The sequence below is a fragment of the Rhinatrema bivittatum genome, chromosome 10 (genome assembly GCF_901001135.1).
Source record: "Rhinatrema bivittatum chromosome 10, aRhiBiv1.1, whole genome shotgun sequence".
In the NCBI taxonomy this organism is placed as follows: Eukaryota; Metazoa; Chordata; class Amphibia; order Gymnophiona; family Rhinatrematidae; genus Rhinatrema; species Rhinatrema bivittatum.
The window spans coordinates 75,268,442-75,289,605 of record NC_042624.1 but is presented as its reverse complement, the minus strand read 5'-3'; the positions used below and the strand labels follow the sequence as shown (position 1 = coordinate 75,289,605).

At 41.2% G+C, this 21,164-nt stretch overlaps 1 protein-coding gene across 1 annotated transcript in view; it reads right to left on the bottom strand.

The window, feature by feature from the left end:
- The window catches only part of KIFAP3 (kinesin associated protein 3), a 204,249-nt gene that overhangs the window by 169,265 nt on the left and 13,820 nt on the right, over nt 1-21,164 (bottom strand). The window contains exons 2-4 of the mRNA XM_029617575.1: nt 15,336-15,467; nt 6,185-6,339; nt 5,885-5,943 (exon numbers count right to left, since the gene is read on the bottom strand). Coding sequence (XP_029473435.1) covers nt 5,885-5,943; nt 6,185-6,339; nt 15,336-15,467 — 346 coding nt within the window. The remainder of the gene's footprint in view (nt 1-5,884; nt 5,944-6,184; nt 6,340-15,335; nt 15,468-21,164) is intronic.

Genomic DNA, 21,164 nt, shown 5'->3' with positions numbered 1-21,164 from the left:
CCGAAAACCTCCAACAACTCCACACTATATACAAAGCAACAGTATGAATGATGGATTCTCCCCTCCAGTAAATGGGTGGGTCTCTGATCTGTGGTACTACAGCAGGTAAGAATCAATTTTCCTTTCCCTGTACATACCCAGATCAGTCCAGAATCCTGGGAAGTACCTAAGCTCCCTTTAACTTGGGTGGGACCTGGAGAGTTCTGCTCGTAGAAGACTCTTACCAACGCACATGGAAGCTGGAGCCCCAACATCCAAGCGATAATGCCTAACAAAAGTGTGCAACTACTTCCCAGTAGCCGCCCTGCAAATTTCATGCGGATACACCTCTTGTGACTCAGCCCAGGTGGTTACCTGAGAACACATCGAGTGTGCCCCTAAACCTCCCAGCACCGGGCAATTGTAGCCTTACAAGCCTTACCTCCCTTTTTTGGATCACTCTACAGTACAAAGAGGTGATCCGCTTTAAAGAAATCACTAGTGATCTTTAGATACCTCAATAATGCACGCCTCCCATCGAAGACCTTAAACTCCCCTGCATGAGGTGTAGAGGAATCCAAATCCGGAAAAGCTCTAAGTTCCACTGTCTGACTAAGATGGAACATTGAGACTAGCTTAGACAGAAAAGAAAGCACCATGCATAGAGATACCTCTGAATCAGACATCTGTAGGAAGGGATCTCGACATGACAGCGCCTAGAAGTCCAAAATTCTCCTGGCTGAACAAATAATCACCAAAACCCCTTGAAGCGTCAAGTCCTTACATATAGTTCTCTTAAGTGGTTCAAACTGAGCCTCATACAATCCTCTAAGGACTAGATTCAGATTCCAAGATTGACAAAAGTTCCATATCTGAGAATGCAAGTTGTTAGCTCCCCGAAGGAACTGTATAACATCTGGATGTGTGGACAGAGGATACCCTTGCATCTTACCCCAGAGACAACCCAAATGTCACTATTTGGACTCTCAGAAAGTTAAAGGTCAGTCCCTTGACCAAAACCTTCCTGTAGAAAAGCTAAAATACTTGACACAGTAGCTTGAACAGGCTGAAGTCATCAACAGCAGACCAGGACTCAAAGACTCTCCAAATTTGCACTTACACCAAGGATGTGGGTGGTCACCTAGCCTGCATTAAAGGTGGAAATAACTGCTTCAGAATATCCTCTCTATCTCAGTTGTCTCCTCTCAGAAGCAAAGCCGCGAGACAGAAGTGAGCCGCCTGACCCAAAAATATTGGGCCCTAGTGGTGAAGAGTAAAACCAATGTTTGAGCCTCAGCTGCCCATTTATGGCCATGTTGATCAGATTTGGGAACCATGGTCGACGTGGCCCCTCTGGAGCTACCAAGATCACATCGCCTACTGTAATCGCTTGTCCACTATAGGCCACAGAAGGAAGACAAAAGATGCCCTCGAGTCCACGGCAGAACCACAGCATCGATTTCTTCCATACCGCATTCTCTTCAGTGGCCGTAAAACCGCAACGCCTTGGTGTTCTCTTTTCCATATAGGGATACTCCCACCTTTCGAGAATGAGACACATTGCTGCCTCCAACAGCTCCCATTCCCCAGGGTCTAAATTTCTCAACCTGAGAAAATTTGCCTGAACATTGTCCACCCCAGTGAGTGAGATGCCTCCAGCTGCTCCATTCTGCTCTATCTAGAGAATCAACTCCCGGGCCTCTCGAGCTCTTGTTTGATACTTGGTTCCACCTTAACAGTTGATGTAGGCCACAGTTGTTGCCTTCTCCAAAAGGATCCATACTAAATGGCTGTGAGCTACTTTTAGTTTAAAACCAAAATACACAGTAACAATGGCAGACATGCAAGCAACGCAAAAAGCACAACGCTCATCTCTAACCAACTGTTTCAATCACTGGCCCTAAGCAGACTAATCTTGACACCCCGCTCTCCATTCAGAGAAGCTTGCATCAGTGATGACAATTACTCAATTTGTAACCTCCAATTCTGCACCAAGCTAGAGACTGGTATGAGTAAGCCACCATGAAAGACTGTCCCTGGCTTCCCCCTCTAATAAAAGAGGAAGACAAAACTTATCCAATAACAGATTCCAGAGGGGGAAAAGATCTCCCTGCAGAGGCTGCATGTGTGTCTGCCCAATACATTAATTCCAATGTCGATGTCATAGAACCTAGGACCTGTAAATAGTCTTACCCTAGGCACCGAGAGCTCTACCAGATGCCATATCTGACTCTGCAATTTCAGCACTCTCTCTCCGTGAGAAACACGCTCTCCACCAGCATGTCGAACTGAGCTCCCAGATACTCTAGAATTTGAGAGGGGACTAAATGGCTCTTTGCTATGTTCACCACCCATCCTAGAGAAATTGAAATGCATCAGTACCTTTTTACCAATTGTAGACAAAGGTCCTCTGATTTCTCATAAATGAGCCAGTCGTCCAGACATAGATGCACCAACATCCTCCTTTGGCAATCTGGCCGCCACCAACACCATCACTTTGGTAAAGGTACACAGAGTCATCACCAGCCAAAGGAAAGGGTTCAAAACTGAAAATGTTCTCTTAAGACCATGAACCTCAGGAATCTCTGGTGCTCTGGCCTGATGGCTACATGCAGATACACCTCTGTCAAGTCGAGAGATGCCAAGAACTCTCCCTTGCGTACTACCGCTATGTCGGACCTTGAAGTTGGACCTCATTCTCCATGCAGAAAAGGGGAACTTGACAGCTGAAACTTCCCATCCATTTTTTTTTCACATTCCACTGAAGGCCAATTAAATACTGAATTGGATACAGGGGGGAAAGAAACAGGACTCAACTTAAATTGACCTCCGGCCACATTGAGCATGTTCAGAGTCTGAACCAACCGTCTCAGGCCATGCTGAGCATGTTCAGGATCTGAGACAACAAACTCAGCAAAACATCTCTGCGAAAAAGGAAAAAATAATCTGAGCAGAGTCCAATGTGGCTCTCAATCAGATGTAATTTCTCCCTGTTCTAGAGGTGAGAAAGCCAATTTCCCATTGGAATCCTCCATGAGGCAGCATTGCCTCATGGAGGATTCATGATCCACATCCCCTTGAATATTACCAACAGCCTCCCTGCAGCGTTTGCCCACTATGACTGAGAAATGGGAGGCCCGGGCACATGATCCTTCAGTCCTTTCTGCAGGAGCACCTACCTACGCTGGGTGCTCCTGCAGAAAGGACTGCAGGACCTGGAAACATTCCACCCAGGAGAAGGATGGATCTATACCAGAGCCCATAGGCCCAAATTTGCTCTCTCCAGCCTCTCTCTCTAGGGGAAACTTCTGCCATCGGGAACAAGGGAGGAGGAGAACTGTTGCCTAGCCCTCCACTCCCCTCCAGAGTCAAAGACCAAGGTTGGTGTCCTAACATGGGAAAAAGCTGAAGTACTCAAATCGCTTTGAGGATCTATACAGTGCTGACACAGAGTTAGTGAGGACTAAATTGCTCTCAGACGGCAAGTCTCACAGATAGCAAGGCACTGGAACTGTTCGTTCCTGGAGCGTAGCTCTCCCGAACTTCAGCTCTGGGTGACCTCCTGTGCACACACCAATGCCACCCGAGCGTACGCGCGCACCCCTCCAGGTCGCGCACAAATACATGCTCAAGACTTGGTCACAATCTTATGCGCACAAGTACCTACGTAAATACATGCTCAAGTACCTGCGCAAATATGCACTCAAGCCTAGGTCACAGACATATGCGCTCAAATCTAGGCCATGGCCTTAGGTGCATAGATGCCCACGCATGCAACTGCCATGCAGCGAGAATGCATGTGCCCAGTTATGTGCACAGGAAAGGAACCGCAACCCTGGCCTACCATGAGGTTAAGCAAAGCCTGCCTGCAACTTCATGCGTTTAGGCTTGGATCTGTTCAACATCTGGCACCAAAAGCTTGAAGAGGTTCTCAACAGCTCAAGCCTCAACTGGCTGAGAATCCCTGGAGACTGGAGCCAAGAATCAGCATTCCCCGCTGCCTGTTCAGCTAAACCGGTGGGTGCGATATGTATTCTTTACAGGAACATCGGTATATAAAAATTAAAAATAAATAAATAAACAAACAAGCTCTGCGCATAAGCAAATTAAAATCAGCAGAAGACCTCTACCTGAACCAGAAACTCCTCCTTGGTGCAAGTGCCTCTGTACCTCTGCAGGACAGGGAGGAGGAGTTGAGAAGGGGATTCTCCTGCCTCTCCCGCCGGCACTGCTGAAACTGCTAGGTAAAATCAAAAACAGCCGCCGTTCCTGCACTGACGAGGAAAGCCTCAGCCCTAGATCCTATCACCCGTGACGCTCGTTTAGCCGTACGTCTAGCACTGGGCTCCCCTAAAGTACCTTCCCCACCAGGGACACACACAGAATATGAACCATCTGAATCTGGGTGCAACAGAGAGTCTGCACACGAACGGCACTATCCGCCTCATACAACTGCCACGAGACCCGAGCAGCACGCAATCACCACCCCGTTTACCCGAGCCTCAGGAAATCTCCATGTGATCAGTTCTGAAGTAGCAATTATAGCCTTGAGTGACTGGTACGATTCCACTGCCTCACTTTCGCTCCTGTTTTGTTTTGGTTTTTTTAAACAAGCTTTAAAACTGTACCCACTGGTGCATCTAGCTCCGGAATAAAGAGGAACAGAAATGTAATGCTTCCCTGCTCAGACAGGACCCACAAAGGAGATCTGCCAGCAGAACCAATGCTGCCTCATGGGGGATGAGGGATCTAGACCACCAGATATACACCCCAAGAATCTCAGAGTGAGCTAAGATCAAGGGTCACCAACCCCTTTCTCGTCCACCTCAAACCAGAAGGGATGGCCCCACCAGGTCCTGACAACCCCCTGGGAGGAAATGAAGATCTACCTTCTTTTTCTTCTCGCCTCTCCAGACTGCAGGTTTTAAAACCAACTACCATCTACTGGAGACTGAGAAATACTAGAGGGACTACAGGTTGCACACTGGTTATGTACAGCATCGGTGAAACTTTCTCAGTCTCCATCTGCTGGCAGAGGCAGAAGACTGGACTGATCTGGGTAGGTACAGGGAATGTCCCTATTTACCCTAACCATGTGGCCTATCCATGAAGTGCTGCACTTGAAGAAAAAACATGCTTGCTCTGTATGACTATGGGGAAGGTGCTGGTTTTATTATAAATCTACTGTGGAATTCTCTGTTATTTATACGTATTCCAAGAAGCATTTTCCTTTTGCTAAATTTACTCAGTCAGGGGAGGACAATTCTCAAAGCATTTTTCCCCCACGTTCAGCAGTTGCCAGAAAACCACCCTCTCTCATACTTTAAGCCACATTAAGGGAAGATGTTCCGCGGGGGGGGGGTGTTTACATCAAGGAAAGAAAGATGCACATGGAGAAAGCATTTCCAAATTTTTGCCAGCAAGAATCTACCTGTACAAAAACACAGGTGAGTGACCACATGGACTCTGTGCCTGCAGCAAATTTCAAAGTGCATTTACAGGTTCAAAGCCCGTGAGTAAAAAAGAGCATGCCGTCTTTGTCCAAGTATGTACCATTTGAGAACTTCCCCATTGGCTCACGGCTCTATTTGTAAAACATAAGACACATTATACCGAATGGGCAGTTCACTTCACTTTTGTACAGTTATCATGAGACTTTTTTTTACATTATAAGAGATGTATCTAATATACAGTATTCCCTCTCCCACTAGGGAAGCATCTTATTGGGTGTACTGGAGCATGGCATTCCCCTCTTGGAACAGTTGCAATACACCACAGTCCTCTCCTGTAAACCATGCCTGACAGGGTAGCTTGATGCACAGGACTGCTGTTCTGTAACAGATACTAGTTGCAAAGCACATCAATGCAGCATTTCCCACTCACTGATCCAAAGCACAAACCTTACCTCCATGCCTTCAAAAGGGGGCGGATCTTTTGGCTTACTTGTCTTCTTCTCTTTCTTTTCTGTGCCAAGACAATATAAATTGTTTTGTTAGCATCGTGCATGTTTATGGATTCCAAGACTTTTCCCAAAATGTTCAAGCTCTGGAGATGAATGGAAGTACCAATGCTCTCTTTGTGTAGCGAGGGTCTGGCTAATTCCAACATCTAACTGAACATCCCAAGAACATCTCTGTCCTTGGATACCAGCCCTCATTCAATGCCTGCTAAAATGAACCCACCTTGCCGTGCTGCTTCTTCTTACCTTTCCCTGAAGGAGAGTCCCTGCGGTTCTGGAGATAATACAGCAGCTGCTCTACCTCAGCCAATTTGGAAGGGTGAATCAGCTTACACTCCTCCACCACTTTGCGAGCCAGGGAAGCAATGTCAGTGTTGGCATTCAGGCTCTTTAGTCGAATGCTGCGGAAAGAATCAAGATTTGTTTCCCAATTAAAAGCAGCAATTGCCTTCCTACCCTATCACGATGACTATCAAGTCAATCAGGGGCCAGGATATACTTCAAATATGTAACAATGAACATCTGAATTCAAATCTATCTAAACAGAAAGATGGTTAGGAGCTTAGGCATATGTTTCCTCAAGCAAACACCATTTTAGCTTAAAATTAAAAAGGGAAAGAAGATCCAGGAGACATAAGAGAGACTAATTTTACCAGCTTTTCCATTAGATCATGGGCCTGCCTTTTTATCTATAGATCAGTTCAGACAGACACTCGAGCCTGCACCAGACCCCGTGGCTGATTTTCATTGCATACCAGCATATCGAGCTCCATGCTGCACTGTGTTCCGTTGACAGAAGTCAACCAATTTGATAACAGGAAATACAGATTTTTCATATCTGAAAACTACAAACCCTGTATGCGGGTAAAAGTACATGCGCAGTTCCACAAGGCACTTACTTTTACCCACTTCGTAGTGGAGGTGTACCCAGGGCAGAGAGAAAACTACATGCACATTTGGATTTTCGAAGCTATGCAAGTAGCTTTGGACGGAAAAAGCATATGCAGGAAAAAAGCAAATAACTCTCTGTGAGTCCTTGGATGCATTTTCAAAGTAAAAGTCCATGCAAATTTTTCCTTTGAATTTGGTACAAAGACAGAGGGTAAAAAGTATCTGCGGAGTTTGCCACAAATCCAGGCAGTTTTAGAATTGTCCCCTAAAGAACGAAGGATTGCCCAGAAAGTAAGAAAGAGGCCAGTGCAGAGGAACCAAATATCCAGATATTATGGGGAAATCAAAGGAGAGCACTTATCGGTAACAGAAGAAACAAACAGCAGCAGCTTCCCAGGCAGTCCAGCCTAAAATGAATTTAATGTTATTCACTTCATTAGTAAAATATTTAAGTCTCACAATTTTTAATAGTAATCCGTAAAATAAGCTGCCAATAGATATGTACAAAAATATAAGAAATCTCAGACCTGTTACTGGCAACCCATAACTTAGCATTCAAATCTAACACAGAACCTGAGGACAGGAGAATAGCTAATGGAACCCCAGTTTGTAAAAAGGCTCCGGGATGATCCAGGTTGCTGCAGCCAGTGAGCCTGACAATGGCACCAGGTAAAATGGTGGAGGCTATAATTAAGAACAGACAACTGTCATATGAATAAACATGGCTTAATGTGGACGAGCCAGCATGCATTCAGCAAAGGGAAGTTGTGCCTTACTAATCTATTAGAATTCTTTGAAGGTGTAAACAAACGTGCTAAAGTCCCTCATGAGATGCTCCTCAAGATATTAAAAAGTCATAGGTGTAGGAGGAAGTGTCCCACTGTGGATTCATAACTGGATTAGGATAGGAAAAGGGTAAGCCTAACTGGTCAGCTTTCCCAGCAGAGAGAGGTGAATAGTGGAGCACTCCAGGGATCTCTACCACGACAGGTGATGTTCAGTCTGTTCCCTAACAATCTGGAAAAGGGAGCAACAAATGAGATGCCCAGATTTGCAGACAATAATTCACTGTAATCGAACATGAGCAGACTGGGGAATTGCAGGAGGCCCTTTAGATGCCCAGTTCCCCAGTTTCTCGACAGCAGATGAAATTTAATGAGGATGTGTGTAAAGTGATGCACAGAGGGAAAAAAATCCCGATGAGGAGGGCAATTTTCAAAGCTATTTAACCAGGTAAAGTGGTTGTTTGGAAACTGCCTGTGCCTTTCCACTGTAAAAGGGAAGGACAGGGATCAACAGCATGCAGACTTTCAGGCAGCTAAGGCGAGACGCTCCCTGGGAGCGCAGGTTGGGAAAGTGAAACACACGTGCAGACTCCACTTCAAATCTATGCCTTATTTTCTATGCAAAAAAGAACCTGCAGAAAAAGCAAATACAAATATCTGCAGGTGCTTTTTATTCCTCAAGACAATATTCAAAAGGTGAAATATATTTATATTTTCCCTTTGAAAGCTGATGCAGAATCCGTGGGTAAGAAGCACCATGGATATTGCTTCAAGGCGGTCAGTTTTAAAAATTGCTCCCTATCAAATCCATGTTTGGTTTGACATGCATCAGAAACCAATGTATGTTGAGCATTTATTGTATTTTCTTATTTCTAACAAACAGTTTAATCATTAAAAAAAAAAGTGTACCCTATATGTACATAATGTTAGGCAGCAAATTAAGCATTCTCTCTCAGGAAAGAAGTTACTGTAGACAACACACTAAATCCTCAGCTCAGTGAATGGTAAGAGTTAAAAATCAAATAGAACATTGTTAGGTATTAAGGAAAGAAATGGAAAATAAATGGAGATATTGTCTCTATCACTCCATGCTGCGATCGCACCTTGAGTTCTGTGTGCAATTCAGCTTAGCTAATCTAAAAAACAAATTGTGGAACTAGAAAAAGTACAACCAAAATGATAAAAAAAAAAAAAAAAAAAGAAAAAGGATGGAATGGCTCCCTTATAAAGAAATGTGAACAAGTTAAGGCTCTTCATCTTAAAGAAGAGACAACAGAGAGATAGGATAGAGAAGTATAAAATCCTGAGTGGAGTAAAACAAGTAAATAGGGGAAATATTTACCCTTTCAGATAGTACTAAAAACTAGGAGATATTCCATGAAACTGGTAGCAAATTTAAAACAAATTTTAAAAGTTTTGTTTCAGTCAACACATAATTAAGCTGTGGAATTTGAGGTTGCTGTCAAGTTTATTAGTATAGCTAGTTTAAAAAAAAAAAAAAGGTTTATATAAGTTTCTGGAGGACAGGTTTATTAGCAATTATTAGCCAGGCAGCCAAGGGAGTGGGTAGTTCTCTTCCCATTGGGATCCACTGAATGGAAAGAATGCTGTCTGATACAGGCTGCTATGTTCAATGGATGATTGGTCTGACCTAGCATGGCGCAGAATTTCTGAAGTGCAGGTAAATAGCAACTAGGTGGACATGTGATATTAGTGGAAGCAATTTCATGGCTGTCTTATCAGAAAAGATCCAATTCCTAAGAAAGGGAAGGGGCCACTTTTAGAACCAGTCCTAGATTATTCGTCATCCTTTCAGTGGACAATTGGGGATAAAATGAAAAAAGGTGGCTGTGGCATTATGGGAAGAAATTACAAACAAGAATGCACAAATAATTTGTGTGTGCCGTAAACCACCCAAAATTATGAAGAAAGGATCTGAAAGTGTCATACTAGAATAATAAACAACAGTGCTTGCTCAGTTTTCTCAGATCCACAATGGTTCTCAGTCCCCCAGATTTTTGGGGAAGAGGAAGTATCAGGAGTAGAATCCCTGTTCATGTTGGAACACAGGAACTGGCTCTATTGCTCACTGCTGAAGAAGCTAATCCACTTCCAGACAAAGCTATATCAAATAAGACAGATCCAGATTGAGGGCTGAACAATGAGAAAGAGATGGTAGCCGAGAGAAACACAAACAGTATCTAGATTCCATTATCTTGAGAACTCAGTGGTCTTTGGTTATCTTGAGCTATTCCTCTAGAAGGCTTGGATTCTACCCCCCCCTACTGGAGAGGGCTGCTGGTAAACATTCAGAGTGACAGGCTTGGACTGGGCTTGTTGCACCACTTTAGGCTGACGGAGTTCACACTGACTAGTACAAGCTGGAAGTTTCTGTTGCTAAGCTGGAAAAGTCAAGATCCAGAATCTTTGAAAAGGATGGAAAGAGTGCCTCTGGAAATACTGCATCTAAAAAATATAGGAGTCCCTTGGTTATTCAGGTCCTGTTGAGAGTGACTGGACTGCTACATTCTGCTTTTTTATCCATGCGACCATTTCTCGGAGCTTCTTTCCAAAAAGATGCTCCTCTAGACAAGGAACATCTTGTAGGCTGCTTGTGTTCTACCAGGCCATATGCTGAGCTCCAATAGAAGATGTTGAGGTACATGAGAGGGTATCAAATGATTCATAGACCAGCTGAAGGTGGCATATGCACTCTTCAGCATCTAGAAGCAGCTGTGGATAATTTCCTCCTTTAGTTGGTTGAAGGAAAGTATTTAGCTTTTGTATACAGTCATGTAAGTTTGTGCCATGTATACAATCATGTAAGTTTGCACCATGTAAAACTGGCAAGACGAAATCTACACATTTCGCACGGAGTTCTGAAAAACTTTCTTCCCCAAACTGTCAAGCAAATGGGATCCTTCTCTGGAGGTGTACTGGAATAAAATTGTTTTCTTTGTTCTTTTCAGGAAAGATTCAACGACAACCAACTGATGAGCTAATTGGACTAGCCCAGACTGGTGGTTTCTGCACTCCATTTTTGAGGTCTAACTTCCTTGCCATAGGGGTACATGGTTTTCCTACATTCTCATTTGCAACTCTTGCAGAATATTGTGAACTGGGATAGCTGATAGTTCTGCTGGTGTGTCCAAAATTTGGAGGAGATCAAAGACCTATGCCCAAGGATCTTTATCTATGTACATATTCACTAGGAGCTCTTTTCCCAATTTATCTAAACATTTTGAGTAAGAAAGGTCTTCTGGAGGCGAGGAATGCTCTGGAGGCTCTGGTAGCGCGTCAGGGTAATTTCCTGTCAATTCTTCCTCTGAACCTGGAGGGAAGAGGGATTCAGTTTTGTAAGGAACTGAACAGCCTTTTGGGGAAGGGGAGACTTTTCCATAAGGACGGGCTCCTCCTTAACCAGAGTGGAACCAGGATGCTGGCGCTAACTTTTAAAAAGGAGATAGAGCAGCTTTTAAACTAAAACAAGGAGGAAAGCAGACAGTCACTCAGCAGTGCATGGTTCGAAGGAATGTATCTTTGAAGGATACTAATGAAACAGGAGAGTTAGGGCATCCCAACAGAGAGGTTCCAATAAAAGCAAAAATAGTCCATGTGCTGATATGTAAAGAATCACCAGAGATAAAGAATTCCAAATTATCCATACCAACCGAAAAGCAGGTTGTTAATACAAACAAAAAACACACTTTGAAATGTCTGTATGCCAATCCCAGAAGACTAAGACGTAAGTCAGGAAACTAAGAATGTATAGCAATGAATCAGGAATCAGCGGCACCGTCCTATCCTGGTTCAAAACCTCTCTCAATAACAGAGGTTACAAAGTTAAACTCCAAAACAAAGAATCCTCAAGATTTGACTCTGTCATAGGAGTCCCACAAGGCTCTTCATTATCTCCGACTCTATTTAATATCTACCTTCTTCCTCTCTGCCAACTTCTCACCGACCTCAATCTAAAGTATTTCCTTTACGCAGATGATATCCAAATTATCATCCCCATCAAAGACACATACTCTAAAACTCTTGACTACTGGGAATCATGCCACCAGAAAATCAAACAATTACTAAACAGCTTACACCTCATCTTAAACTCATCCAAGACTGAAATCCTACTCATCTCTCCTGAAAACAATAACACTAATACTACTTTTCCTACCAACCTACCTACCACACAAGTTAGAGACTTAGGAGTGATAATTGACAACCGGCTAAACTTCAAGGCACATATCAACAAAACAACCAAAGACTGCTTCTATAAACTCCAGGTTCTGAAGAGGATAAGACCTCTTTTCCATGCTCAAGACTTCAGATCAATCATCCAAGCAGTCATTTTTTCAAAAATAGACTATTGCAATTCCCTATTGCTAGGTCTGCCCTCATCCTATTCCAAACCATTACAGATGGTTCAAAACTCAGCAGCCCGATTACTAACAGGTGCAAGAAAGAGAGACCACATATCTCCCATTCTGAAAGAGCTACATTGGCTACCCGTACACTTCCGTATCATGTACAAAGCCATATGCATCATCTTCAAAACTATTCATCAGCACATCTCCCTCGATCTACAAATCCCCCTCCAAGTATACAACTCGACAAGACCGACCAGAGATGTTCACAGAGGCGCCCTCAAAGTTCCCCCTGCGAAAATGACCAGACACATCACCTTAAGAGATCGTGCCACCTCCACAGCTGGCCCTTCCCTGTGGAATTCCATTCCTACAGACCTCAGACTGGAACCCTGCCTCTTAACTTTTAGGAAAAGACTTAAGACTTGGTTATTCAAGCAAGCTTTCCAAGACACAATCTAATAACACAATTCAAGGACACATTCCAAGGACTCCACAAAACTCTCAACCACTAATCATGCCTTTTGTACATAGCATTTAATTTATTTATACCGTTTAACCGTTTATTCTTTCCTATCTCTTCCTTCTTCTCCAAGTTCTGCTACCCTTGTTATTTGTAACTGTTTCTTCGGTCACCACAGTTCGAATTGATGTATTTAATGCACTCCCGTTCCATGTAAACCAGCAAGATATGTTTTCATGATTGCCGGTATATAAAAACCTTAAATAAATAAATAAATAAATAAATAAATAAAATGATAAGATAGACATAATTGGCATTTCAGAGACCTGGTGGAAGAAGGATAACCAATGGGACAGTGCTATATCAGGGGACAAATTATACTGCAATAATAGGGAGGATTAACTTGGTGAGGGTGTAGCACTTTAAGTCGGAGAAGGTATAGAGTCCCACATGATAAAGATCATACAGGAGACTAAATGCTCAGTAGAATCTATATGGGTAGAAATCCCTTGTGTGTTGGGTAAGAGTATAGTGACAGGAGTATACTACTGTCCACCTATCTAAAATGATCAGACAGATGATGAAATGCTAAGAGAAATCAGGGAAGCTAACCAATTTGGCAGTGCAGTGATGATGGGAAATTTCAATTACCTCAATATTGACTGGGTAAATGTAACATCAGGACAAGCTAGAGACATAAAATTACTGGATGGAATAAATGACTGCTGCATGGAGCAATTGGTTCAGGAACCAACGAGAGAGGGAGCTATTTTAGATGTAATTCTTAATGAAATGCAGGATTTGGTAAGAGAGGTAATGGTGGTGGAGCCACTTGGCAATAGTGATCATAACATGATCAAATTTGAACTAATGACTGGAAGGGGGACAATATGTAAATCTACAGCTCTAACACTAAATTTTCAAAAGGGAAATGTTGATAAAATGAGGAAAATAGTTAGAAAGAAACTGAAAGGTGCAGCTGCAAAGGTCAAAGGTGTATGACAGGCATGGACATTGTTTAAAATACAATCTTAGAAGCGCAGTCCAGATGTATTCCATGCATTAAGAAAGGTGGGAGGAAGACAAAACAATTACTGGCATGGTTAAAAGGTCAGGTGAAAGTCTATTTTAGCCAAAAAAAATCCTTCAAAAATTGGAAGAAGGATCCATCTGAAGAAAATAGGAAAAAGCATAAGCACTGTCAAGTTAAATGTAAAACACTGATAAGGCAGGCCAAGAGAGAATTTGAAATGAAGTTTGCCACAGAGGCAAAAAACTCTTAATAAAAACATTTTAAAATATATCCAAAGCAAGAAACCTGTGAGGGAGTCAGTTGGACCGTCAGATGACAGAGATTAAAGGGTCTCTTAGGGAAGATAAACCCATTGTAGAAAGACTAAATGAATTCTTTGCTGCTGTGTTTACTAATGAGGATGTTGGGGAGATACTGGGTTCCAGAGATGGTTTTCAAGGGTGATGAGTCAGATGAACTGAACCAAATCACCGTAAACCTGGAAGATGTAGTAGTAGACAAACCAAACAACCAATGTACTGGTCTCTTATTGATATAGCACACTATCACCGAATATACTTATGTAAGACCCTCTATATTCACAAGCAGGCAATTATATTATCAACTCGTTTGTCATAGGGGTCTATATTACTTTAATTATCAATCCTCCATATATTTTGTTGATTTTTTATAGTTTTTTTCAAAATTTAAAAAGTTACCACGAAAATTATAGGGAAAATCCCAACTGAACAAGTCACATGGGTAATATTAAAACGGATACTTATCCACGCTGAAAAGGTCCCAGATAACCCTGACATGGCCATGTTTCGGACCGCAGTCCTGCTTCAGGGTAATAACGGAAACCAACTCAACAATCCATCTTCTTACGGCGAATTTATCCGTGCAAATCCTTTTCTCGAAAATGGGCTGGATTTCAACCCGCTGCAATTTAACAATGGCGACTGCCCGGAACCCTTTTATCCAGCTCTTCCGGAAACGCAAACTTGTTTTCCGGAAGACCTGGATAAAAGGGTTCCGGGCGGTATATAATGTCGGTATATAAAAATTTTAAATAAATAAATAAATAAATACGTGTGCAAGGGAAGCCTGCACTGCTGCTGACTACACTGTACCTGTTCTTTAGATAGAGAACTTTGGTTTCCAGCATCTCAGAGAGGCATTAAAATTCTCTACAGAATTTTTTTTTTTTATTGTCTACTATCTATTAAAAAAAATGAAATTAAACCATAGAAAACCCATCCACCTCAACCAAACAGGGAGGGTTCCCCAAGGAGCCCGTCCCCTGGGAGAAAGGCTCCGTAGAAAAGAAAACAAGAAAGAAAAAAAAAAACGAAAAAACTGCCAGAAACTGCAGGTGAATGCATCAGCCACTATCTGCTGGAGACAGAAATACTGAGGAACTGCAGGTGGCACCAGGGCTTATCAGTGTCGGTGAAATCTTTCTCGGTCTCTGGCTGCTGGCACGGATGCATAAACCCAGGAGTCTGGACTGATCCGGGTACGTACAGGGAACAATGCTTTAGCTTTCCCTGAATGTGGTCAAGGGAGGCCAGATGTGGTTTGAATAGCATGTGCCAGAGACAGGATATAGTAACAGAAAAGCTCTAGAAACAGCATCGCACAAACCCCTCAGGCACCAGGAAAATGGCTGTCCCCACAGGTGTGCAAGGACTCTCCATACAAGATAAAGTCTTGCATGCCACTCTCTGCTCAACATAAGTAACAGCATCTCTATAGGGCAGCTGACTGGGAAAAATATGTAGAGTTTTAATAAAAAGGAAGCATTTATATATTTTGCACATTAATTGTTAATTAAAAGTTGAAAAGGAAGAGAAAGAAAAGTAATTTGATATCAACTTACATTTTTTGGCTCTCCTTCCTCTCTCCCAGCATAGGATCCCCCATCTCTCCAAGAATTGTTGCCTCAACTTCATAGTGAACGACCAGGGCTTTCTCTGTGGGGTGAACATCTATGTTCCCTCCTTTCACCTTCCTGAAAATCAGTCAAAAGCACTGAATTACAAGACTGAAACCTACCCTAGAAAAGGCTGGAGATGTATATTCCCACTCCATTCTTAGTCTACAGGGCCAAGGGCCTGTCCCCTTAGGAGGGTGTAGGGCCCAGGATGAATCAGCCACAGTTGGGCTCCAAACCCTCGCCCCCCAAGCTAACACGAATTTATAGTACTGGGGGCAGACCTACTGAAGCAGCACAGAGCCCTTCAAAAGCAAAGGCTGGGACAGTCGACCCTCCTCCAATGAGCCCGCACAGGGCATACTTGTACTACAATAGCATTTCTCAAGCCTATCCACTATGAATATGCATGAGAGATTTGCATGCACTAGCTTCACTGCATGCAAATCTATCTCATGCATATTCAGTCTGAATATCCTGAAAACCAGACAGGGCCAGGAGGTACTTTAGTGCAGTACTTCTCTAGTGCAGTACTTCTCAAGCCGGTTGTGAAGGACTCTGTAGTGCTGATGGTGCACGGTCAAGCAATTCTCTATGAACCAGAGAAGAAAAATTAACTCAACTAGAATGTCATGCCTCACAATTTTACACTAAATTACTACATAAACAAAAGATTAAAGAAAATGTCTGATTAAGTTTATTCAAATGTTTATAAGTTTCCTTCTCTAAAGAATGCAGACAGCTGACTCAGATTCTGAAAATGGTAAAATTGTTCTTATCTGATAATTTTCTTTCCTATATGTGTATGTATACATAAATACACACACTAGTATATAAAGTGAACATTAATGTATTAAAATATTACATTAGAAATGGATATTCTTATTTTTCAATTGTTTTATAGCAAACATTTATTCAAATATGAAGAGCGTAAAAATCATCCTACACAATGTTAAACTTTTCAAACATACACATCCGGTGCAGCTGAAAGATCTGATATAGAATACATATCCACACCAATTTCATAAGAACTACCACCCAAAAACAGTATCTTTCAATTTGCCTGCTGTATCACCTGAGATTTCTTCCTGGTCTCAAGATTTTTTTATCCAACGCAGCTGAATGCAGAGAACAGCCACCGGGATACAACTTAAGCAAGTCTTGATCAAGAACACAACAATTTGCCAGAGACAAGAGAGTAACCTAGTCTCAACAGTGACTATGAAATCAGTGTTCAACCTGTCATCCCAAGTTTTATCAATAGATGAACTAAATCTATTGGAAAAAGGACTCAATTGTAACCACCTCACACTATGATCCGATTCAGACTTGAATCCAATTGTTTAAGTTCATCCATCAACTTAAAAATCACTCATTTCTTTTCCAACATACCCCAACATTCTGACACATTCACGTGTAAATCTAGATGGATACCTCCGGGATCTCAGTACCCTTTCATAACTACCTTTGAACAATTGATTCTACAAGACATTACAGAACTGAAAAATCATCCATGGACTCCTGTCAAAACCTGACTTGGGGAGAAAGGCATGCTTGTCAAGCTCTCAATGCAGATCCTACCATCAATTTGCTAGCTTTTTACAAAATAAGATTGCTTTGCTTCATGAAGACTTGGTGGGGAGAAGTTTTGAGGAAGAGGTAATTGAGGGGAATTCAGAGAGGATGTCATTGAAGGAAAATCAATTGCGAGTCTGATTCTTTCGAAAAGACCATTATAGGAGAGGGTGTGGATACTTTTGATGAAATTTCCCTTTTTGAGTTAAAACTATTGTTAAGTAAAATGAAAACATTGTTTATTTATTTATTTTATTTATTTGAGGTTCTTTATATACCGACATTCGTTTAGTAACATCATGTCGGTGTACATTCAACAAAATTTTAGCAGCAGCGCTGGAACAGATAGAAAATAGCGGCAGTGCTTTACAATTAATATTCAACTTAGAAAGGACATTAGGAGATTATAACAAGGAAAGATTGGATCAGGGAATGCAAACAGGGAAGGGGAGGGAGAGGGAAAATAAAGGAAGAATTAAGAAGAATATATTAACGTTAATACATATGATAAATACATTAAATACGTTATAATAGATTACTAGGCATCAACTTTATAGAGATATTAGAGAGGAGTAAATTATGTAACTCGAAGGATAATGCATAATTACAAATTTACATAAGTTTGGTCTCAGGGAGAAGCAAGGGGGGAGTAGCTGGAAGTGAAGGTGGTTGCTTTATGTGAAGGCTTTTAAGAATAACCATGTTTTAAGTTTCTGCTTGAATTTTTTTGGGCATAGTTCCTGACGAAGGTCAGGTGGCAAACTGTTCCAGCAGGAGGGGCCAGCTAAGGCAAAGGCACGTTTTCTGGTTGTGTCGAGTCTGGTAGTTTTGTGAGGGGGTAATTGGAGTGTAGCTGCGTGTTGCGGTCTGGGGGTTCTAGAGTGTTTGCGGAACTGTATTGTGTTATTGAACTGTATTGTGTTATTGAGCCAGTTCATGTTCTCATTGTTAGATCCTTGTCCAGCTAGGTTTTTTAAAGATCTTTCTGATAAAGTTTTAGAGGGGTTATTGATTTTTATTAATGCCTCTCTAAATTCAAGCAAAGTACCATCTCTCTTGAAGACAGTAGTTGTTCCCTTATTAATAAAAAGGAGAATTTGGATCCTGGAGAATATGAAAACTATAGACCAGTGTCTAATTTACCTTTTGTGGCAAAACTGTTGCAGAAATTGGCATTTAATTAGCTTTCTGATTATTTGTCCAATAAGGATATAAGCCAAGAGGGTTTTAGGAAAGGGTACAGCACAAAGACCTTGACAATTTCTTTAACTGAGAGGCTACTACCACATCTGGATAGAGGACAATTGACTTTATTAGTTCCGATTGATTTATCTAGTGCTTTTGATCTAGTGGATCATTCTATTTTATTACATCGATGTGAGCTCCTTGGAATTGGTGGCCAGGTATTAAAATTGTTGTCTAGTTTTGGTTTTTTGTTTTTTTTTTTAACAGGACAGAGCAATCTGTGATTTTTCAAGATTCACTGTCCCTTCCATGTGAGGTAAAATTAGGCATGTCACAGGGCTCTGTTCTGTTACCGCTTCTTTTTAATGTATTTCTAATTCCTTTAGGTCAGTTGATTCGATCCCTTTTATTTATGCGGACGTTGTGAAGATCATGGCATATCTAGGAAAAAACCTTAAGGATGTAGTTTCTAGATTGAATCCCGTTTACAAGCAATAATTTGTTGGCTTCAGAATAAATTGGTCATTAATTTGGAAAAGACTCAGCTACTTAAAGTAGGGATGGGTGATATTCTTCTTACCTAGTCTGATGGGAATAGAGTTGACTCCTAAAGATCAGGTGAAACCCCTTGGGGTGGTGCTTGATACTCAGTTGATTTTGGAAAAATAAATTGCACAGGTAGCACGCAATACTTATTTCAAATTGAAATTGGTAAAACTGTTGAGACCATATTTGGATATGTTAGCATTAAAAGCTGTGATTTAAGCATTTATTCTTTCACAGTTGGATTACTATAATGCAATGTATTGGAGTTTACAGGTAAACTGATTCATAAACTACAACTGGTTGAAAATACAGCTGCTTGTATGGTCTTGGGGAAATGTAGGAGAACATCTGCTAAATCTTTGTTGTTACAACTTCATTGGCTACCTATAGTAGATAGATGTAAATTTAAGAACCTGGTTTTGGCTTTCAAAGTTTTGAATGGTTTTGGCTCCTCTTCATTGAAGGGTTCTCTGGAATGGCATGAAGGGATCTGTGGGGAAGCAGTATTTACTACTTCCATCTGTGAAAAAAATGTGGCCATTCTCATTTGCGCAATAGATCTTTCTCAAGAGTTATTCCAAGTTTATGGAATAGCCTTCCTTTGGAATTGAGAAAAATAAATTTAATGAAATTTCAGAAAAAGCTAAAGACATGGTTGACAACTAGACTTTGCTGTTTTGCAGTTTTTGAAATGTCACACTAATTGCAGAGTACCTTATGTATTGATAATACTGGGAGTATAAGAAATTTGTAGGGGGGCTGGAATTATCTATATTTTCAAGGATTTTGTTTTAGATATGTGAATTTTGTACCTGGTTTAAACTGTGATCTTTGTTCATCGCTTTGGGTGATAGCATTTCTGAATTGCTTTACAGCTGCAACTAGCAACTAAATAAATAAATAATGCGACCGGCTGATAAAGGCGGAAGCACAGTGATTATGGACACCTCCTCCCTATAATGAAGAAGCCGTGCAGCAGCTTTCAGATACTAGTTTTTACTTCCCTTTAGATGCAGATCCTACTCATGCAATTCAGAGGCAGATTAAACAGATACTAGATGAGCGATTATTAAAGAAATGTATTTCTTCAAGAGAGCATGATTTTTTATTTGAACTTTTCCCTAATACTCCTGTATTATGATCTAGTACTGAAGATCCATAAATCACTTGCCCCCACTCTGGGTCGTCCAACTGTTTCAAGCATCGGGTCCATACTAGAGCCACTTTCAAAGTACAGTGGCTCTTTAAGCCCATTAATACCTAACATCAAATCTTATATAAGACACTTCTCATTTTATTCAAATTTTAGTCTTACTCATTGTGGGAAGAACCTTGTTTTTTGGGTACAATGAATATTATATTCCTGTACACCAATATTCTGCAAGATGCAGCTTTTCAAGTAATTAGAGATACATTGGTTACTAATCAGTTTCCAGACAGTAAGATTTAATTCATAATTCAAATAGCGGCCATCGCACTGAAAGAAAAATGTTTTCATTTTTAACAAATTGATTTTACAAACACAAAAGGCCACAATGGCCCCTCTGTAGCCTGTCTTTATGTGGCACAATTTGAAGAGATTTATCTATCTATATATTGGTCATCAATCCCCACATGGGTACAATTCATAGACCTAATTATAGTCCCAGGACAGAGAAAAAATTGAGAATATACTATTTTGTAAAAACTCCTCTTAACATTTACCAATACCAATGTTGTTTCCAATCCTAAAAGGTGATACTGTATGCATATTAATGGCAAATTATTCAATACATACCTTCATATGCTCAGGCAAAATATATCGCTATTAGCTTGATAGCAACCTCTGTTGCTAGCCCTTAATGTGTAATCAACGGTGCCTTTCATCGGTTTTTGGGGTTTTTTATGCAATTAAAAAATGAGTACTCAGCTCTTGATGCGTCGTCAAAATAAGTTTTTCAAAAAGGGTCAAATTCTCAATATCGATAAATGCAAACCACTATATAAACAGTTGATTTAATTCCATGGTCGCTATCCAAAGCTGTATTGTGTGTCCCCTACAACAGATGACTTTTTTTCATCTGTTTGGGCACTAAAGAAAATCTGAATCAGTTTTCCACATGGATCAATACAAACAATCTGCATTTGCAATTTACTGTCCAGTACCATCATGCCAGCACATCTTTCCTAGATCTGACAGTTTATAAGCAAGAAGGATGTCTGGCTACCACCATTTTTTCTAAACCAAAGGACAGAAATATCTTTCTTCATTTTGAAAGTTTCTATCTTCATAGACTGTGATCCAACAAACCTGTAGGACAATTTTTAAGGCTAAGAGGTGTCTGTGACACAAAAGAAGAATTTAAGAATCAATCTCAACATATGTACAACAGATTTGTGACAAGATGTTATCCTCTGAGGGTTATACAATATGGGGCAGATTTTCAAAGGCTATGCGCGTAACCTGAAAAAAATCTGCCCCTGCGCGCC